This window comes from Hyperoodon ampullatus (assembly GCF_949752795.1).
Source record: "Hyperoodon ampullatus genome assembly, chromosome: 8".
Lineage (NCBI taxonomy): Eukaryota > Metazoa > Chordata > Mammalia > Artiodactyla > Ziphiidae > Hyperoodon > Hyperoodon ampullatus.
The window spans coordinates 114,372,209-114,393,542 of NC_136921.1; the positions used below are offsets into that span (position 1 = coordinate 114,372,209).

Consider the following 21,334-nt stretch of genomic DNA (forward strand, 5'->3'; position numbering starts at 1 on the left):
CTGAGCCCCTTGAGCTACACTATATTAGTGGCCTCTGTAGAGACTGGAGACTAAGTAACTAAGGTCAGTTGTGGATGCTACATGCCTAAGTAACTGACCGCCAATAAAAACCCTGGACCTCAAGGCTTGGGTGAACTTCCCTGGTTGGCAATACATGTTCTCGCCATGTTGCTGGGAGAATTGAGCATGGTCCATGGGATTCCATGAAAGGGGACACCTGGAAGCTTGTGCCTGCTTTCCCCTGGACTCTGTCCTGTGCACCTTTTGCCTAGATTTTAATTTGAATCCTTTCACTGCAATATATTGGAATTACAAGTGTGACCACTTTTCTGAGCTCTGTGAATCCTTCTAGAGAATTATCTACTGAGAGTGGTTCTGGAACATCATCCCATTGGGTTTACTTCTATCACAGCACTTACCATAATGAACTGACGATGCCTGTCTCTCTCTGTGCTGTGGTTCCTTTAAGGGCAATAACCTTGTACAATTTGTCTGCCATCTTTACTGCCTAGTGTTGTGCCTGGAACCTGATGTGTTAAATAAATGTCTGATTGCAAGAGAGGCACAGCCTTCTCATGAGTCTGATTCCCTTCTGAGCCAGAAAAACACCTCCAGGGCTTGCAGAGGAATGCAGATGTAGCATGGGTTCTCGTCCAAGAAATCATATGACACTGACCAGGTAGTGAGAACTGTCAGGTAGTGACAACTGTCAGCACGGGTAGTGAGAACCGTCAACCCCAGAAGCGTGAATTGAGAATTAAGCCTGTGAGACAACACATCCAGAATAGGAATTTAAAAAGCCTTAGCCAAGTAACAGCAGCGTGATAGCATAGCTGAGGGCTACGGAGGCTACAGGCGCTTAGGGGGAGAAGAGAACACTGGGCAGAAGAAAGGGCTATGGAAATTCCACTCTGTCAACTACATTTTATTTTCAGAATCTGCCTTTAAGGAAAGCCTTCTCCAAACCAGGGTAAGTGACATTTCAGTGGAAAATGCCAAGACTGGATATTTAAAATTCAAAAGGTCTTTGCGGGGTAGGGGGGGGACGGGGACTTCCCTGGTGGCTCAGTGGTTAAGAATCTGCCTGCCAATGCAGGGGACACGGGTTCGATCCCTGGTCTGGGAAGATCCCACATGCTGCGGAGCAACTAACCCCGTGCGCCACAACTACTGAGCCTGCGCTCTAGAGCCTGCGAGCCACAACTACTGAAGCCCGTGAGCCTAGAGCCCGTGCTCTGCGACAAGAGAAGCCACCGCAATGAGAAGCCCATGCACCGTGACGAAGAGTAGCCGCCGCTCGCCGCAACTAGAGAAAGCCCGCGTGCAGCAACAAAGACCCAAAGCAACCAAAAACAAACAAACAAACAAACAAACAAACAGTCTTTGGAAACAAGGAGGGTCTACTTACAGTTCTCTGCTGGATTTCCTGGCAAACGTTCTGCCTGGCAGGTTAGCTGTAATTCCAGCCTCAAGTACTAACCTTTCTGGCTCTGGCTGACAGCTTTTAAAATGTTTAGCAGTACACTTCATCACAAAAATCACAACAACAATAATTAAGTTTTGCTAAGGATCTTTTACTGGTAATTCTTAATCTTCCTTAAGAGGCAAACACAGCTCAATTCAACACACATATGTTTTATCTTAGAGCCACAGACCAGTCAAACGGAAATACAATATGAAATAAATGCCAACTCACTAGTGGGAACCCACCTTAATTCAACAACCCTGACTAGGATCATGGAATTCTAGAGTTGATTAGAAAAGAGGTCAGACCTTAGATTTCAATGTCCTCATTTTGAAAATGGGGTACCTGGGACCCAGAAAAAAAGCCCTGTCTGTTGAATAAAAGACAACAGTGACCATGTAAGTAGCTAAGACATTACTTCAATGTGTGAACCACCCCCCCCCAGTACGCTGCCTTTCCCTGCCGGGCCTGGCCCAGCTTCCACTCCAAACCCAGCAAAGAGCCCCCCGCTTTAAGTCACACCAATTCAGGCCTGAAGCTCTAGTCAGACATAACCTAGCTGGGCAACCTTGGGTAAGTTACTGCATCTCTCTGAGCCTGTTTTCATATCTGGATTGTAGTACAGCAGTGGATTTTTATGTGGTTAATGAAGTAACATGGAGCCTCACACCTGGCATATATAGAAGATGCCCGACAAATGCACCTTCCCTTTCTCCTTCCTATTAAGTCCTCCTCTACGGCAGCCTTTCCAACAAGACTTCCTCAACTGAACCACAAATCCAAAGGAAATTATTTGAATGCTTATTTTCTCAGTTCTCATCCCAAGGATGGCAAATAGCTAGCACCATTCCAGAAGAAGAGAAGAGAATTCACTCATTGCATATAATGGGGGCCTCAGGACATCAGGACTTAATTCTCTCCAGGAATTCAGTTGAGAGATGGCTCCATGCACTCACACAGCTGTAGAGGGTTCATGTACCCTTTCCTACCTCAAGGGTACAGGGTTCATGTACCCTTTCCTACCTCAAGGGTACAGGGTTCATGTACCCTTTCCTACCTCAAGGGTACAGGGTTCATGTACCCTTTCCTACCTCAAGGGTACAGGGTTCATGTACCCTTTCCTACCTCAAGGGTACAGGGTTCATGTACCCTTTCATACCTCAAGGGTACAGGGTTCATACCTTCATACCCTCATACCATACTACCCATGGAGAGTCTCCCAGAAAAAGGCAGAAAGTCGAGGTCTGAGGGTTCTCATGTCAACTCTTCCAACATCATGTTGCTTTAAACCCTGCCCTGCCACTGCAAGGGCAGCTCTGAGCCCCTCAAGGAGAAGCCTTCTGGGCCTTAGCTTTCACCTTGCCTGCCCTCACCCCCACCCCACCCACATACACACCCGCCCCGCACGTTCATGCACATACAGCTGCTATGTCTCAAACTCATCCACGCTGCCTCAGTCTCCCCAGTCTGGTCTGGAGAGTCCCTGCATCGCAGGGGTGTCTAATAAACCCAGGCCTCTGCCATATTCATCTGCCTCACCCCTGCCCCCGGGCAGAAGGAAGAAATGGCAAGGGAGTCCAGGGAGGCACCAGGGCCACCTCCCGCAGCCTCTCTGGACCGGTTTGCCAGTGCTGACGTGGAGCAGGTATGCCCTCCGACTCTAGAAGTGGAAGGCAAGTCATTTACGCAAAGAGAAGGAAGGTTCCTTTGCCAGTTTGCTTGAAGTCCCCCTTCGCTATTATCTAGTGTGTTTTTCTCGAATTAGGGGCTACTTAAGCACCCCAGAGAGGAGGGAAAGGCAAGTTTCAAGGGAACTGGGATGGGAGGGAGCCAGAGCGGCAGAATTCTGAAAAACTTTTAGTTGGAGGATATGCCAACAGCTGGGTGACTCAACTTTTCTGAGTTTCATGCGTTTGTTTTGAGACAGGACAAATGAGGGTCATGGAGTGCTCAATGCAGGGGTCTGGGCAGTCTTCACTTTCCTTTTCCAAACCCGTGGACTTTAGAGCAGAGTCCAGACCTTTTATCTGCCATTCCTGGTACTCTTACACCCACAGAGCCGACCTCTGGTCCTCCTCAGCCTGGCCTGTGCTCCATCCTGGAGGGGTGCGGGCGCAGACAGGACAACTACAGCGGACGGAATGCGACAAGACAACCCTGCTGCCTGCATGGCCCCCCTTTTCCTCTCTGGCTTTGCTGCTCTGACCCGGGCACATGCAGACCCTCACCTCCACTGCCTACCTGGGGCTCTACGGCTTTCACAGGCTGCATCCCCACCCCCAACCAGAAGCATAATGGGCGAACTACCTCCCTGATTCCCAGGCAGCACCTGTCTTCCTTTACAGCTCTCACTACAGGGGCTCAAAAATAACTTGAAGGTTTCCAAGAAGTAAAATATAAAGATTGCAGTTTAGCAACGAATCAAGGGTCACCACTCTGGGCTTCCTTGCTTAATTAATATTTAGGGTCAAAGTCTTCCTATCAATCTGCACCCAGAATTCGGTCCCTGGGGCAGAAAGGGAGCACTAAGGGGGGCACACAGTGCCAGGGGACATCAGAGCAATCCCATCTCAGGGAAACCGCACTGTTTCAGAGGGTCCCTCTGAAGGGACCTCTAGAGCCCCTCCTCTGGCAGGGAGCCTCAGTCCTAGAGTCAGCACCAAACACACTGAATCCGGTCCACCCTTGGCTAGTGAGCCTTCTCCTTTCTCCTCTGACTTACAGAACTCAAGGAGCTGCAGTTCGGAAAGCCAGACCTGTGGCATCGGTCAAGAACAGGCTGGGGAAGGGAAACGGCGCATCAAGGGACCACATTCAGTTCTCACCGTAAACACTCAGTTTCACCGTTGAGGACGCGCCCGGCTACGAGGGGGGAGGGGGCCGACTAGGGCTCGGCTGTAACAGGTAGAAGTGGGTGAAAACGGGAGGGGTGTGGTGGGAAATCAGAAGAAAACCCGGAAAGAGAGAAGGAATCGGAAGAGCAAAGCAATAGGAAGCCAGGAACCAAAAGATGGAAACAAGCAACAGAAAAAGTGCAGGAGGAAAGGACAGGAGGAGAGACCATCTCGAGAGGGAAGGAGAGAAGGCGCTCCAGACGGACAGACGCAGGGAGCGGCGGCGGCGCCCTTACCGGCGGTGGCCGAGCGCAGGCTCTCCAGGCTCCAGGAGCGGGACAGGGCGCCGCGCATGCCCCCGCTGCCGCCGCGGCCGCCGCACACCACGCCGCTGCTGTCCGAGTCGGAGCCTGGGGACAGCCCGGCGCTACTGCCGCCGCCGCTGCTGCTGCTGGTGCCGAGGTCCCCGCTCGTCTGCCCGCTCGACTCGCTCGGGCATTGCTGCGCCCTCGAGCAGGCGGGCCCGAGCTCCAGCCACAGGTTCGCGGGCGGCTGGGCCGCGGCGGCGGCGGGGCTGCCGGGCGACGGGGCCAGCGAGCCGGGGCCCGGACCGGGCGAGGGGCGTGCAGACGGCCGCGCGGCGTCCTCGGCCCCATCCCCGCCGCCGCACGGCCGCCGCTCCGGGCCAGCTGACATCATGGGGCTCCGCTAAGGAGGCTCCCGGCCGCCGCCAACTGCTCGGGCTCTGCGGCTGCGGCGGCGGGGACCCTCAGAGGGCGCTGGGCGCGCGGGGCTCGGGCAAGGCCAGGCGCCCACCGGGCAGGGCGCGGCGCCTCCGCTCGCCGCCGGCTCCCGGCCCCCCCGCGGGCGCTGTGCCGCTGCGCCGACCCCGGTGTGGGTCGCGGGCCCGGTCGGCACGCGCTCACGCACGCGCGCACGCAGACCTGGGGCGGTGGCGGCAGGCGCGGCGCGCGGGGCCCTGGGCAGCTCTCGGCGCCCGCAGGGCCGCGCCCTGCCGCCGGCCTTGGCGCGCGTATGTTAGGACGGGTGCATCCTCGGAGGGAGGCGGCCGGCACCCCGCAGCCACGGCGGTGAGTAGAACCGGCGGGCGCTCGCTTTTTCCCTCTAGGACCCAGCTCTGACTGCGCGTCCTTGCCCGTCTGGGGCAGGAGTGTAGGCAGGAGGTCACGCTCAGCCCTGCGAGCCGGGTCGGGGAGCGCGCTTGGTCGGGACGCGCCCCTCCTCCCCGGGCCTGCCTCGGGGGCCCCGCGACCCTCGGGACAGCCGGCCAGCAGGAGTATACCGGTCGTGCTCTGCAGTGATTAAGAAGCCATCAAAAGTAGAGGCACGGTCCACGCCAAATGATTTTAGGAAGTGTCTGGGAAAGTCCAGTGACAGGCACGATCGAAAATGGGAGCCTTGACGTAGCTCCAAGGATTCCAGGGTTTTTCAAATTTTGTTGTCGATGCGGGTGAGGGGAGCAGGGATTAGGGAAGAGAGTTGCCTTTTCCTCCGACGCTCCCAGACACCCGTGAGCCTTCTGTAGGTTCTTGGAGTGTGCCTAGAGGGAGGGTGAGGTGCCGCCACTGCTCCGAACAAGCGCGATAATCAGTGAGCAGTGTGAGAGGAAGTCCCAGTAAGGACTGACAAGGGCTAAGCAGGGCTGCTGATCGCCCCCACCCCCAGCATCACCACTCCTCCAAGCCCTAGGAGCTGGTTGTGAAGTAGCAGACGTATTAACGGCGGTGAGGATGCAATGAGAGGTCCCTGCCACGCCCCAGCACACCAGCTGGTGTAGGATGGATGCTGGAACAGTGGTCCTTCTCTCCTCTTCCCTCCATTTGGGGTCCAGTTCCTGTAGCCCGTCTCCTTCCCTAAGCCGTGTGTGCTCCTAGCTCTGCATCATAAGGGACCCTGCCTCAATATCATCTCCTCTCCTTGCAGGCCCTGTGCTATCTCCTCATAACAACTCAGGGGGCGGGGACAATGGCATGCCAGCGTTTATGTACAAAGTACAAAGCTCTGTCCAAGCATAAGGCAATACTAGTGTGTTGGAGCTTCAGTTGATGGGCATTGCAGGGTGACTCAGCCAAATCTGCACCTTGAAGGCGCCCCCCTCAGCTTACTCTTCTGGGGATCCTTCCTGACCATTCCATACCTGGTATGCACACTTCCCACCCATGCCTCCATTCTTCTCCATTCTGTCCTTGGGAAGAAGAGCTGTCCTCCGACACCCCCGCACTCCTGACTGCAGGCTTTCAGCAAGGAGAGTCACCGTCTATGTTCTTGTCCGGTTGTCCTGTTGAGGCCTGTGAACCTAGCCCTTGGAGGTAGGAAGAACTGCTGTTGGAGGATGAGTCACAGATCACGAGACACCCTCCCAATCCATCAGCACGTCTGTGGGTTCTCCCTCCAAAATAAGTGTCCACGGTGTCCATTTCTTTCACTTTACTGCACCACTACCATACTGTGTTTGGAAGACAGCTTCAGTCTCTTGACTTCTTCCACAGAGCAGCCAGAGAGGGAGCTCTAAACTAAAATATAAATCATACCATGTCCTGCTACTGATTCAAACCCTTCAGAAGCTTCTCTCGCAGTTAGCAAGACCCGCGAGACCCTGTGTGTTGGCCGCCCTATTCTCCACCTCCTGTCAGCGCTCCCTTTCCCTTGGTCTTTCCACTCCAGCCACGGTGGCTGTCTTGCTGTCTCTCCTTCCTGTCTCAGGGCCTTTGCACTTACTCTTCTTTTTACCTGGAATGTTCTCTTTGTTTTTCAAGGTATTGGCTCCCCAAACTTCAGATCTCAGTAAGTGTTGCCTCCTCAGTGAGACTTCAGTTATTCCTTTCCAGCACTTATTGCCATCTGTCAGTGGCTTGGTTATCTGTTGGCTGCCTCCCATAGACCGTGCACTGTGAGGGCAGTGGCTCTGTACCACCACGGTATCCCCAGTGTGTGCAGAGCATCTGCTGCAGGCTAGGTGCCCTGGGAGTGCCTGTGGAAGAATGAGTAGTGACCTGAAACTGGGCAGGAGGCCAGCTAGGCAGAAGGGAGCACTCCTGCTCTCTGGGGTCAGGACTTGGAGAAGGTGTTGTGTGATCCCAAGTGGTGAGTGCCTCTAGCTAGCAGCAGCCTGGGCAGATCTAGCCTGTGTCAGCCAGCCATGCGCCATGCTTCTTCTGAGTCCATTTCTCTTTCAGGTTTTCAGTAGAGTCTTATTTGAACCAGCTATCCTGGTTTCAGCTGTACTGCAGGGAAGAGTAGAGTGTCTTCACTGAGTTCTGGTATGCAAAAGGGATCCATATTTCTTAAGACCGCAGTGCTGATGGCAGCTGAAATGAACACTTACTACCCGAAGTTCAGGGAGTCTTGGGACACAATTTGGTGCAGTGAGATTTAGCCACCCCGCCCCCGGCCCCCGCACCATGGGAAGTATTCCACTGTGTATGTGGACTACTACTCAGCCATGAAAAAGAATGAAATAATGCCATTTGCAGCAACATGGATGGATCTAGAGATTATCACACTAAATGAAGTAAGTCAGAAAGAAAAAGACACATACTGTATATCACTTATATGTGGAATCTAAAATATGACACAAATGAACTTATTTATAAAACAGAAACAGACTCACAGACAGATAGAAAACAAACTTACAGTTACCAAAGGGTAAAGGGGGGTGGGGGAGGGATAAATTAGGAGTTTGGGATTAGGAGATACAAACTACTATATATAAAACAGATAAACAACAAGTTTCTACTGTACAGCACAGGGTATTCAATATCCTGTAACAAACCATAATGGAAAAATACAAAATAAAATATATATATAATTGTATATCCATGGAATATTAAATACAGGTTGCAAAGGAAGGAGTGAGAAGGTAGCAAGGAATATGATTAGTTCCATCCCATAGAAATTCTGTGAGAGTCAACTATAAACTATTAGAAGGACTGCATCTTTAAAAGTCATACAAAAATAATCAAGTGTAGGATAGAAAATACAACAGATTATTTTATATCAATTATATAATTTAACTCTTGCATCTTTGTCTTTCACTTCTTTTTTTCAATTTAAGAAAGTATACTATATGATTTCCATGTGACTATTATTCTAACACTTTTTATACTTCCCTTTTAGCCATGGATTCTAGTTGTCAATATCTCTCACATTAATATCTGTTAAAAAATCATAAAATATAATCCTAATGGCCTATAAAAAAAGTAAGGGTTCCCATATCAAACAAACAGAACAGGATAACCTATTTTAATTGGTTTGCAGAAGCCTCCAAAAGCCTTCAAAATTATGAAATAGCTTCATTAAAATATTTATTGAAAAATGCTAATTAAAAATTAAAGACACAAGAGGTACCTAAAAACAAAACAAGATAAAAACAGTAAGACTGATATAATTTCTTTCTGTCTGTCTTATTTTTTTTTTTTCTTTTGGGCCTCATTGCAAAGCTTGTGGGATCTTAGTTCCCTGACCAGGGAGCGAACCCAGGCCCTCAGCAGTGAGAGAACAGAGTCCTAACCACTGGACCCCCAGGGAATTTCCAAGACTGATGTAATTTCTATTGCTCCCCTCTATCCTCTTTTATTTGAGTGCTCATCCTGGTAATCCCTGTCTGTAGTGACCAGTTGAGAGAGGAAAGTAAAATTTCATGTCCCCTCCTGTCCAAATCCAGACACACTGGTTATTGATTCTTTCTCTCCCCGGGACAACTGTTTGTCATTATCTAAGTCTTCCTTTTGGCTACCTTTGGGAGTGGCTCTAAGATCTTGTGAGGATAATATCTTCTGCACCCTCTTTAAGAACACCTCCTAAATCCAATTCAGGACGGCCAGAAATATTTACTCTTTGGTCCAGCTGAAACCTGAAAAGATATTTGAAAGGATTTAATAACTCTATGATCAGAAATTTGGCCAGATTGGAAGCTGATGTTCCCAGCCTGTTAGGACTTTTCTTAAGGCCTTCTCCCCTAAGCTAATTGTACCAAGAGAGGAAGAAAAATATTCCAACATAGGTGGATGGGTCTTACAGTCCTTTGATATCATTTAGGCAGCAATACAATTCTATGAGAAATTAAAAACAGCTGTCCTTGTTTTACAAGTCTAGTCTTCCCAGGATCAGAGGTGTGCTTCCAGAAACCACCAATCCTTGTTAACCAATCCTCAAACCTCCCTTATTCATCTCAAAAAGCTTTTCGATATTGGCCTTAGGAAACCAAAGTCCTTGGAGGAACCTGCATTCTTTTCCTGTGCCTTTGAGCTGTAAATATTAACTCTTATCTAGGCCATTTCTTTAAAGCACAATCTTCAGAGAGGTAATTCTAATCAGGAGAATGAAAGGGGGGGAAGTCATTTGAATTTAGACAAATGAAAAATCATGTGTCTTCTCCATAAATATTAGCAGAAAAAGCTTTAGCTATCTGAACAGAAGAACTTAACTTATTCCAACTGTTATTTTGTAAATAGTGATTTTCACATCATCATACCTGTCTTGTAACTAAAATTTTAAAACGAAGCTATGAGGTCTCTGTTTGCATTTGTATAATATGTTCCTGTTTCTATATACATGTGCGGTTGATGTGTGTTATTTCCTACCTCTGAATGATATTACTAAAATTAATTTGTAAAAGAGCTGTATTCAGTTGCTTTAAAAACAAACAAGAACTTATATAAATTAAGGGTTGGTTTTTCTAAAAACTCTCAGAAATATAAACTAACCCAAATGCTTTTCAGGTTCATGTGATCCGAGAAAATATTCAGTATTAAAGCTAGTTTAAGTTCATTGGCTTAATTAAAACAGACATGTTTTTAGAGTTATCAACATTGACTATAATGCAGATAAAAAACTTTTATTCTACCTGGGCTTACTAGTCAAATTCAGGTTATCTCTATTGTAAAATATGTCAGCATCAATGAAATCTGCTTCCACCCAAGATGCTGAATCAAGACTTAATACTTCTCTTCTTCCCTTTCTTTCCTTTACTCTGGCATTGGCCTGGAAAGATAATGCCATCACCCATACCTCCCAGACCACTGCTAAAGGGAGTAACCTCTGGAATTTAGAACAACTTTTTATTTCAGACTAGAAGATTCTCTTCCCATTTGTGCTAAAAACCTGACTAACCCCTTACATGGAAGTAAACACAAATGAGAGTATGATTAGAAACCATTCCTTAATTCTTGGAGACACTGCAGATTCAGTTGCAAAGATACTGGCTTCCTGGCAAAGATCCTTACACTCTCTAACCAAAGTTGGATTATCTTTAAGCTGAGCAAGGAGATGTCTGTGCTGTGGCCTACACCACCTGCTGCACCTGGATTGACACTTCTGGGGAAGCTGAAGCTCAGTCACATAAATCACTGAACAAGTCATTTGGCTTAAAAAGACCCTTCAATGGGGTCTTTTTTTGACTTATTTGATTTTGATTGGTTTGGGTCATGGGGACCATAGCTCCAAATGCTTTATGAACATTGAGAATTATCCTACTTATAATAGTCATAATAACCTCTCTGGTGTGTTGTGTCCTCTCAAAAGCTTTAAATGCATGTTTGTGGTCACTAGCCACCAAGCAAATGATCTCCTTCAGATTGGAACACTGAAAAAGAAATGGAGGAAGTGACCTACTTAAAAAATGTGAATCTGAAGTCGTGACCTGTGAATGCCACAGATGTTCAGAAAACAAAACAAAACAAAACAAAACAAAACAAAACAAAAACCCCATAAAGCAAAAATCAAGGATCAACGAAAGTTGTGAGAACCATAGAGTGGTATAATTGAGAGTGGTGCTACTGCCTTAAATTTTGATTACATATCTCAGGGAGAGATCAAAGGAGAATTGTTAAAAAAAATTAAAAAGCCCCAAATGGAGACACTTGTGTTAAGCCCCAGTAAGACGTAATACCTGACCTAACTGCAGTTTCAGCCTCTCCCAGGAGTGGATTTTAAACCAATCAGTCTGGAATTTCCTTGTTAATATTAGTGAGGTAAACTCCCTAAGATCCCTGCCTTTCCCTAAGGGAATGTAACCTTGCCTGAAACAATCTATTCTTTTACTTCTTTGTCATACCCTCTTTCTACCTATAAAAACTTTCCAATTTGTGCAGCTTCTCAGAGCACATTTCTTCTTGCTACGTGGAATGCTGTCCGATCCATGAATTATTGAATAAAGGCAAATAGATCTTCAGTTTCACTCAGTTGAATTTTGTCTTTTAACACAAGTTGCAGCAAATAGAGAACATCAGTAGATAGATAGTAATTATTTTTTGAAAATGGAAGTTCTAGAGTTGAAGAGTACAATAACTAAAATAAAAAATTCACTAGAGGGTCTCAACAGTAGGTTTGAATTGGCAGGAAAAAAGAACCAGCATACTTGAAGAGATTGATAGAGATTATGCAAACTGAAGAACACAATGAAAAAAAGAATGAAAAAAAAAATGAACACAGCCTCAGAGTAATAAGGAACAGTCCCCCAGCACCATTATCATTAGGTGGAAGGATTTCCTGGAGGCGGGTACCAGGCAGAGACCTCCTTTCCCAGCCAGGAGCAAATGGAGGAGCACCATTAACTGCACCAACATATGTATAATGGGAGTAGCAGAAAGAGAAGAGAGAGAAAGAAGAAAGAAAAACGTCAAAGAAATAATAGTGGAAAACGTCCAAAACTTACTGAGAAATAGAAATTTACATATCTAGGAAGCACAACAAATTCTAAGTAGGATAAATGGAAAGAAACCCACAGACAGACACATCATCTTAAATATGCTGAAAGCAAAAGACAAGGAGAAAATCTTGAAAGCAGCAAGAGAAAAATTATATATAACTTACAAGGGAACCCCAGAAAGATGAACAGCTGACTTCCCTGCAGAAGCTGTGGAGGCCAGAGGTGGTGGGATAATATTAAAAGTACTGAAAGAGCTTCCCTGGTGGCGCAGTGGTTGAGAGTCCGCCTGCTGATGCAGGGGACACGGGTTTGTGCCCCGGTCCGGGAAGATCCCACATGCCGCTGAGTGGCTAGGCCCGTGAGCCATGGCCGCTGGGCCTGTGCGTCTGGAGCCTGTGCTCCGCAACGGGAGAGGCCACAACAGTGAGAGGCCCGTGTACTGACAAAAAAAAAAAAAAAAAAAGTACTGAAAGAAAAAAATAAAAAGCCTCTCAACCAAGAGTCCTATATCCAGCAAAGCTATCTTTCAAAAACAAAGGCAGAATAGACTTTCTTGGATACACTCTGAGAGAATTTGTTGCTAGCAGACCCAACTTACAAGAAAGACCTAAGTTCTTCAGATTGAAAGCAAGTGACCCCAGATGGTAATTCAAATACACATGAACAAAAATAGAGCACTAGCGAAGGTAATTATGTAATTATAAAAGATAAATTCCTATTTTTTCCTTTTTAACTGATTTTAAAACAAATTGTATAAAATAATATGTATCTAATGTATTGTTTGGCCTAAACATATAGAAATGTAATATATCTAGACTATATCTGCTAATACTAGCACAAAGGAGGTGGGTGGGAGCAAAGCTGTAATAGCTAGGAAAATAATGACAGATGGTAGAGTAATAATTTTAACAATGCATTGTTGGGTTTGTAACATTAATAGATGTAATATATGTATAACAGTAATACCACAAAGGGGAGAAAGGGAATAGAGCTATATAGGAATAATATTTCTATATGTTGCTGGAATTAAGCTAATATACAGTTGAAGTTGATTCTAATAAGTTAAGATGTACACGATAAACAACAAGTTCTTACTATATAGGGAACTATATTCAATATATATATATATATGATGTATACATATGTATAACTGTGTATACATATGTATAACTGTGTGTATACATATGTATAACTGAACCACTTTGCTGTACAGTAGAAATTAACACAACATTGTAAATCAACTAACTTCAATAAAATAAAATTTAAAAGATGTGTATGTTAAACCCTAGAGCAACCACTAAAAAGTACTCAAAAATATAGAAAATAAAAAGTAAAATGGCAGATGTAAATATAACCATATCAATAACAACACTAAATGTAAATGAATTAAATGATCCAATCAAAAGACAGAGTGTCAGATAAAAAGCATGATTCACCTATATGTTGTCTATAGGAGACACATTTTAGATTCAGACACAAATAACTTGAAAGTAAAAAGATGGAAAAAAGATGTATCATGTAAACAGCAACCACAAGAAAGCTGGAGTGGCTCTGTTGATATCAGATAAAATAGACTTTAAAACAAAACACACTAGGGGGTGGAGTAAGAGGACGAGGACATGGAGTTTGCATCACAGCTAGGGCACCTACCAGACTCTGGTGGGTGACCTTGACACCAAGAGGATGGGAGGAATCCCCAAGCAACCAGGTAGGATGTGGGGGTGAGTGAGGGGGTAGGAGAAGTGGAGGTGGGATGGGACTGGCACCCCTGAGGGCTGGCTGGAGGAGAGGAGAGGTTCCCACACCTGGAGAGGCCCACTGACCATGCAGGTATCAACGGGGATGGGGAGAGACCCTTGGGGGTTGAGAGGATTGGAGGGGAACACAGCTAGTGTTTCCTCTGCCCACTTGGGCCCTGGGGAGCCTGCTGGGGTCCCAGGCCTGATCCTCTGTGCTCCAAGGCCACCTAAGCCCTGCCCCCATATCCCCGAGTGCCTTATCTGGCCGCATTGGTCCTGATCCTCGACCCTGCCCCTGCCTAAACCCCTCCTGCCTAAGGCCCGCCCCCTACAGCCAAGGCCTTTTCTGGACTTTTTTTTTTTTTTTTTTTGCTATTGTGGTTCTGTTTTACCTTCCAGTTGTTCTCTGATTTATATTTTTATTTTTTCTAATATATCTGTTAGTTTTCTAATTTTATTTAATTTTTTTATTCCTTGTTATTGTTCTGTTCCAAATTTTTTTTTTTTTTTTTTGCCATGCCACGTGGCTTGCAGGATCTTGGTTCATGGGCCAGGGGTTGGGCCTGAGCTCCTATGGTGTGAGCACCGAGTCCAAACCACTGGACTAACAGAGAACCTCAGACCCCAGAGAATATTAATCAGTGTGAGCTCTCCCAGAGGTCCTCATCCCAGCATCAAGACCTGGCTCTACCCAACTGCCTGCAAACTCCAGTGCTGGATGCCTCAGGACAAACACCCAGTAAGAAAGGAACACAGTCCCACCCATCAAAAAAAATGAGATGACAAAATAATATGCTACAGATGAAGGAGCAAGGTAAAAACCTACAAGACCAAATAAATGAAGAGGAAATAGGCAACCTACCTGAAAAAGAATTCAGAGTAATGATAGTAAAGATGATCTAAAATCTCAGAAATAGAATGGAGGCATGGATTGAGAAAATACAAGAAGTCTTTAACAAGGACCTAGAAGAACTAAAGAACAAACAAACAGAGATGAACAACACAATAACAGAAATGAAAAATACACTAGAAGGAATCAATAGCAGAATAACAGAGGCAGAAGAACGAATAAGTGAGATGGAAGATAGAATGGTGGAAATAACTGCTGAGGAGCAGAATAAAGAAGAAAGAATTGAAGACAGTCTCAGAGACCTCTGGGACAACACTAAATGCACCAATATTCGAATTACAGGGGTCCCAGAAGAAGAAGACAAAAAAAGAAAGGGTCTGAGAAGATATTTTAAAAGATTATAGTCAAAAACTTCCCTAACATGGGAAAGGAAATAGCCACCCAAATCCAGGAAGTGCAGAGAGTCCCATACATGATAAACCCTAGAAAAAACACACCGAGACACATATTAATCAAACTAACAAAAATTAAATTCAAAGAAAAAATATTAAAAGCAGCAAGGGAAAAGCAAAAAATAACACACAAGGGAATCCCCGTAAGGTTATCAGCTGATTTTTCAGTAGAAACTCTGCAGGCCAGAAGGGAGTGGCAGAATATATTTAAAGTGATGAAAGGGAAAAATCTATAACAAAGATTACTCAGGGATTTCATTCAGATTTGACAGAGAAACCAAAAGCTTTACAGACAAGCAAAAGCCAAGAGAATTCAGCACCACCAAACCAGCTTTAAAACAAATGCTAAAGGAACTTCAATAGGCGGGAAACACAAGAGAAGAAAAAGACCCACAAAAACAAACCCAAAACAATTAAGAAAATGATAATAGGAACATACATATTGATAATTACCTTAAATGTAAATGGATTAAATGCTCCAACCAAAAGACACAGTGTGGCTGAAAGGATACAAAAATAAGACCTGTATATATGCTGTCTACAAGAGACCCACTTCAGACCTAGGGATACATACAGACTGACAGTGAGGGGATGGAAGAATATATTCCATGCAAATGGAAATTAAAAGAAAGCTGCAATAAAGTAGCAATACTCATATCAGATAAAATAGACTTTAAAATAAAGACTGTTACAAGAGATAAGGAATGACACTACATAACGATCAAGGGATCAATCCAAGAAGAAGATATAACAATTATAAATATTTATGCACCCAACATAGGAGCACCTCAGTAGATAAGGCAAATGCTAACAGCCATAAAAGGAGAAATCGACAGTAACACAATAATAGTGGGGGACTTTAACACCCCACTTACACCAATGGACAGATCATCCATACAGAAAATAAATAAGGAAACACAAGCTTTAAATAGACCAGATAGGTTTAATTGATATTTATAGGACATTCCACCCAAAAGTGGCCAAATACACTTTCTTCTCAAGTGCACATGGAACATTCGCCAGGATAGATATCACCTTGGGTCACAAAGCAAGCCTTGGAAAATTTAAGAAAATTGAAATTGTATCAAGCATCTTTTCTGACCACATGCTATGAGATTAGAAATCAATTATAGGAAAAAAACTGTAAAAACCACAAACACGTGGAGGCTAAACAGTGCACTGCTAAATAACCAAGAGATCACTGAAGAAATCGAAGAGGAAAGAGGATATTAAAAAAAATACATAGAAACAAATGCCAACAAAACCATGGTGACCCAAAACCTATTGGATGCAGCAAAAAGCATTTTTCAGAGGGAAGCTTATGGCAATTCAATCTCACCTCAAGAAACAAGAAAAATCTCAAATAAACAATCTAACCTTACACCTAAGCAAATAGAGAAAGAACAAACAAAACCTAAAATCAGTAGAAGGAAAGAAATCATAAAGATCAGAGCAGAAATAAGTCAAATCGAAATGAAGAAAACAATAGCAAAGATGAATAAAACTAAAAGTTTGTTCTTTGAGAATATAAACAAAATTGGTAAACCTTTAGCCAGCGTCATCAAGAAAAAAGGGAGGGGCTTCCCTGGTGGCGCAGTGGTTAAGAGTCTGCCTGCCAATGCAGGGCACACAGTTTCGAGCCCTGGCCTGGGAAGATCCCACATGCTGTGGAGCAACTAAGCCCATGCGCCACAACTACTGAGCCCATGTGCCACAACTACTGAGCCTGACGCGCCACAACTACTGAGCCCAACACGCCAGGGCTTCACATACCTGGAGCCCATGCTCTGCAACAAGAGAAGCCACTGCCATGGGAAGCCCGTGCACTGCAGTGAAGAGTGGCCCCTGCTTGCTGCAACTAGAGAAAGCCTGTGCACAGCAACAAAGACTCAACCCAGCAAAAAATAAATAAATAAATAAATTTATTTTTTTAAAAAAAGAAAAAAGGAAGAGGACACAAATCAATAAAATTAGAAATGAAAAGGAAGAAATTACAACTGACACTGCAGAAATGCAAAGGATCATAAGGACTACTGCAAGCAACTATATATATATAAAATGGACAACGTGGAAGAAACAGCCAAATTCTTGGAAAGGTACAACTTTCCAGACTGAACCAGGAAGCATTAGAAAATATAAACAGACCAACCACAAGTAATGAAATTGAAACTGTAATTAAAAATCTTCCAACAAACAAAAGTCCAGGACCAGATGGCTTCACAGGCGAATTCTATGAAACATTTAAAGAGCTAACACCTATCCTTCTCAAACTCTTCCAAAATATAGCAGAGGGAGGAACACTCCCAAACTCATTCTACAAGGCCACCATCACCCTGATACCAAAACCAGACAAAGATGTCACACACACACACACAAATTACAGGCCAATATCACATAGATGCAAAAATCCTCAACAGAACACTAGCAAACAGAATCCAACAACACATTAAAAGGATCATACACAATGATCAAGTGGGATTTATCCCAGGAATGCAAGGATTCTTCAATATATGCAAATCAATCAATGTGATACACCATATTAACAAGTTAAAGAATAAAAACCATATGATCATCTCAATAGATGCAGAGAAAGCTTTCGACAAAATTCAACACCCATTTATGATAAAAACTCTCCAGAAAGTGGGCATAGAGGGAATCTACCTCAACATAATAAAGGCCATATATGACAAACCCACAGCAAACATCATTCTCAATGGTGAAAAACTGAGCATTTCCACTAAGATCAGGAACAAGACAAGGATGTCCACTCTCACCACTATTATTCAACATAGTTTTGGAAGTCCTAGCCATGGCAATCAGAGAAGAAAAAGAAGTAAAAGGAATAGAAATTGGAAAAGAAGAAATACAACCATCACTGTTTGCAGATGACATGATACTATACATAGAAAATCCTAAAGATGCCACCAGGAAACTACTAGAGTTAATCAATCAATTTGGTAAAGTTACAGGATACAAAATTAATGCACAGGAATCTCCTGCATTCCTATACACTAACAATGAAAGATCAGAAAGAGAAATTAAGCAAACAATCCGACTTACCATCGCAACAAAAAGAATAAAATACCTAGGTATAAATCTACCTAAGGAGGCAAGAGACCTGTACTCAGAAAACTGTAAAACACTGATGAAAGAAATCAAAGGTGACACAGACAGATGGAGAAATATACCATGTTCTTGGATTGGAAGAATCAATATTGTGAAAATGACTCTACTACCCAAAGCAATCTACAGATTCAATGCAATCCCTATCAAATTACCAGTGGCATTCTTTGCAGAATTAGGAGAAAAAATCTTACAATTTGTATGAAAACACAAAAGATCCTGAATAGCCAAAGCAATCTTGAGAAGGAAGAACAGAGCTGGAGGAATCAGGCTCCCTGAATTCAGACGATATTACAAAGGTACAGTGATCAAGACAGCATGGTACTGGCACAAAAACAGAAATATGGATTGATGGAACAGGATAGAAAGCCCAGAGATAAACCCACACACCTACAGACACCTAATCTATGACAAAGGAGGCAAGAATATAAAATGGAGAAAAGAGAGCCTCTTCAATAAATGGTGCTGGGAAAACTGGACAGCTACATGTTAAAGTATGAAATTAGAACACTCCTTAATACCATACAAAAGAATAAACTCAAAATGGATTAATGACCTAAATGTAAAGCTAGACACCATAAAACTCTTAGAAGAAAACATAGGCAGAACACTCTTTGACATAATTTGCAGCAGGATCTTTTTTGACCCACCTCCTAGAGTAATGGAAAACAAACAAACAAACAAATGGGACCTAATGAAACTTAAAAGCTCTTGCACAACCAAGGAAACCATAAACAAGACAAAAAGACAACCTTCAGAATGGGAGAAAATATTTGAAAATGAAGCAACTGACAAAGGATTAATCTCCAAAATATACAAACAGCTCATGCAGCTCAACACCAAAAAAACAGACAACCAAATCAAAAAATGGGTGGAAGACCTAAATAGACATTTCTCCAAAGAAGGCTTACAGGTGGCCAACAAATACATGAAAAGATGCTCAACATCACTAATTATTAGAGAAATGCAAATCTAAACTACAATGAGGCATCACCTCACATTGGTCAGAATGGCCATCATCAAAAAGTAAACAAACAATAAATGCTGGAGAGGGTGTGGAGAAAAGGGAACCTTTTTGAACTGTTGATGGGAATGTAAATTGATACAGCCACTGTGGAGAACAGTATGGAGGTTCCATAAAAAATTAAAAAGAGAACTACCATATGACCCAGCAATCCCACTACTGGGCATATATCCTGAGAAAACTGTAATTCAAAAGGACACATGTACCACAATGTTCATTTAAGCACTATTTGCAATAGCCAGGAAATGGAAACCACCTAAATGTTCAATGACTGTTGAAAGGATAAAGAAGGTGTGGTACTTATATACAATGGAATATTACTCAGCCCTAAAAAGGAACGAAATTGGGTCATTTGTAGAGATGTGGATGGACCTACAGTCTGTCATACAGAGTGAAGTAAGTGAGGAAGAGAAAAACAAATATCGTATACTAATGCATATATGTGGAATCCAGAAAAATGGTACAGATGAACCTAGTTCCAGTGCAGGAATAGAGACGCAGATGTAGAGATTGGACATGTGGACACTGTGGGGGAAGGGGAGGGTGGGATGGACTAGAAGATTAGATTTGACATAAATACACTACCATGTGTAAAATAGATAGCTAGTGGGAACCTGCTGTAAATCACAGGAAGCTCAGCTTGGTGCTCTGTGATGACATAGATGGGTAGGATGGGGGGGTGGGAGAGAGGTTTAAGAGGGAGGGGATATATGTATACATATAGCTGATTCACTTCATCGTATAGCAGAAATGAACACAGCATTGTAAAGCAGTTATACTCCAATTAAAAAAATTAAAAAATACAAAAAACAAAAGACACTAGAGACAAAGAAGGGCATTTTATAACAATAAAAGGGTTAATCCATCAGGAAGATATAAGTACAAATATATATCCACCTAGCTAATAACAGAGCACTAAAGTACATAAAGCAAGAACTGACAGAAATGAAGGGAGAAATAGATAATTCAACAATAACAGTTGGAGGTTTATGCCCAAATTTCAATAATGGATAGAGCAACTATACAGAAGATCAAGGAAGTAGAATATTTGACCTACACCATAAACCATTTAGGCATAATAGTCATATATAGAACAGAGTATACTTTCCAACAATAACAGAGTATACTTTCTTCTCAAGTGTATATGGAACATTCTCCAGGCTAGACTGTGTGTTAGTCCATAAAACAAACTTCCACAAATTTAAAAGTATGGAAGTAATACAAAATGTATTCTTTGACCACAATGGAATGAAATTAGAAATCAATAATAAGGGAAATTTGAGAAACTCACAAATATGTGGAAATTAAATAACAAACTCCTAAAAAACTAATGGGTCCAAGAGGAAATCAAAAGAAAAATCAGAAAATACCTTGATATAAACGAAAATGAAGACAAAATATGCCAAAAGTTATGAAGACAGGTAAAGCAGTGCTCAGAGGGAAACTTATAGCTGAAAATACCTGTATTAAGAAAGAAGAAAAGTCTCAAATCAACAACTGGATCTGCACCTAATGACACAGGGAAAAAAAGAGCAAAATTAAACCTAAAACAAGCACAAGGAAGGAAACAATACAGGTTAGAGTAGGAGTTAGTAGAGGCACAATGGAGAACAGGAATATTGAGAAACAGAAATAGAGACTAGAGACAAAACAGAAAATAAAAGAAACCAAATGCCGGTTCTTAGGGAAAAGCAACAGAATTGACAGACCTTTAGCTGGTTTGACCAAGTGAAAGAAGAGGACTCATTACCAGAATCAGAAATGAAAGAAGGGGCATTACTTCTGACTTTCCAGAAATAAAAAGGATTATAAGAGAAGACTGAACAACTGTACACCAACGGTTAGATGACTTCGATAAAATGGACAAATTCCTAGAAAGATGCAAACTATCAAAACCTACTCAAGAGAAATAGACAATCTCAATAGCTCTATAACAAGTAAAGGGATTGAATCAGTAATAATAAGACTGCCTACAAAGAAAAGCCCACACCCAGTTGGCTTCACCCCTGAATTCTACCAAACATTGAAAAAAGAATTAATACCAATTCTTCACAAACTATTGAAGAAAACAGAAGATGAGGGAAGATTTCCCAAATTATTTTATGAGGCCAAAACCAGACAAAGACATTAAAAGAAAAGAAAATTACAGACCAATATCTCTTATGGATATGGATGCAA

The 21,334-nt window shown here is 43.4% G+C and overlaps 1 protein-coding gene across 2 annotated transcripts in view; it reads right to left on the reverse strand.

Moving 5' to 3' along the window:
• The window catches only part of ARHGEF4 (Rho guanine nucleotide exchange factor 4), a gene marked incomplete at its 5' end in the record, with an annotated part of 217,953 nt that overhangs the window by 74,097 nt on the left and 122,522 nt on the right, over window positions 1-21,334 (reverse strand). The window contains one exon of one of the 2 annotated variants that reach the window (XM_079710603.1): window positions 4,596-4,653. The exons of the other annotated variant lie outside the window; for it this stretch is intronic. Within the exon in view, the coding sequence (XP_079566729.1) occupies window positions 4,596-4,653 (58 nt within the window). Of the gene's footprint in view, window positions 1-4,595; window positions 4,654-21,334 lie in introns of those variants that run through there. 2 annotated transcript variants of the gene reach the window in all.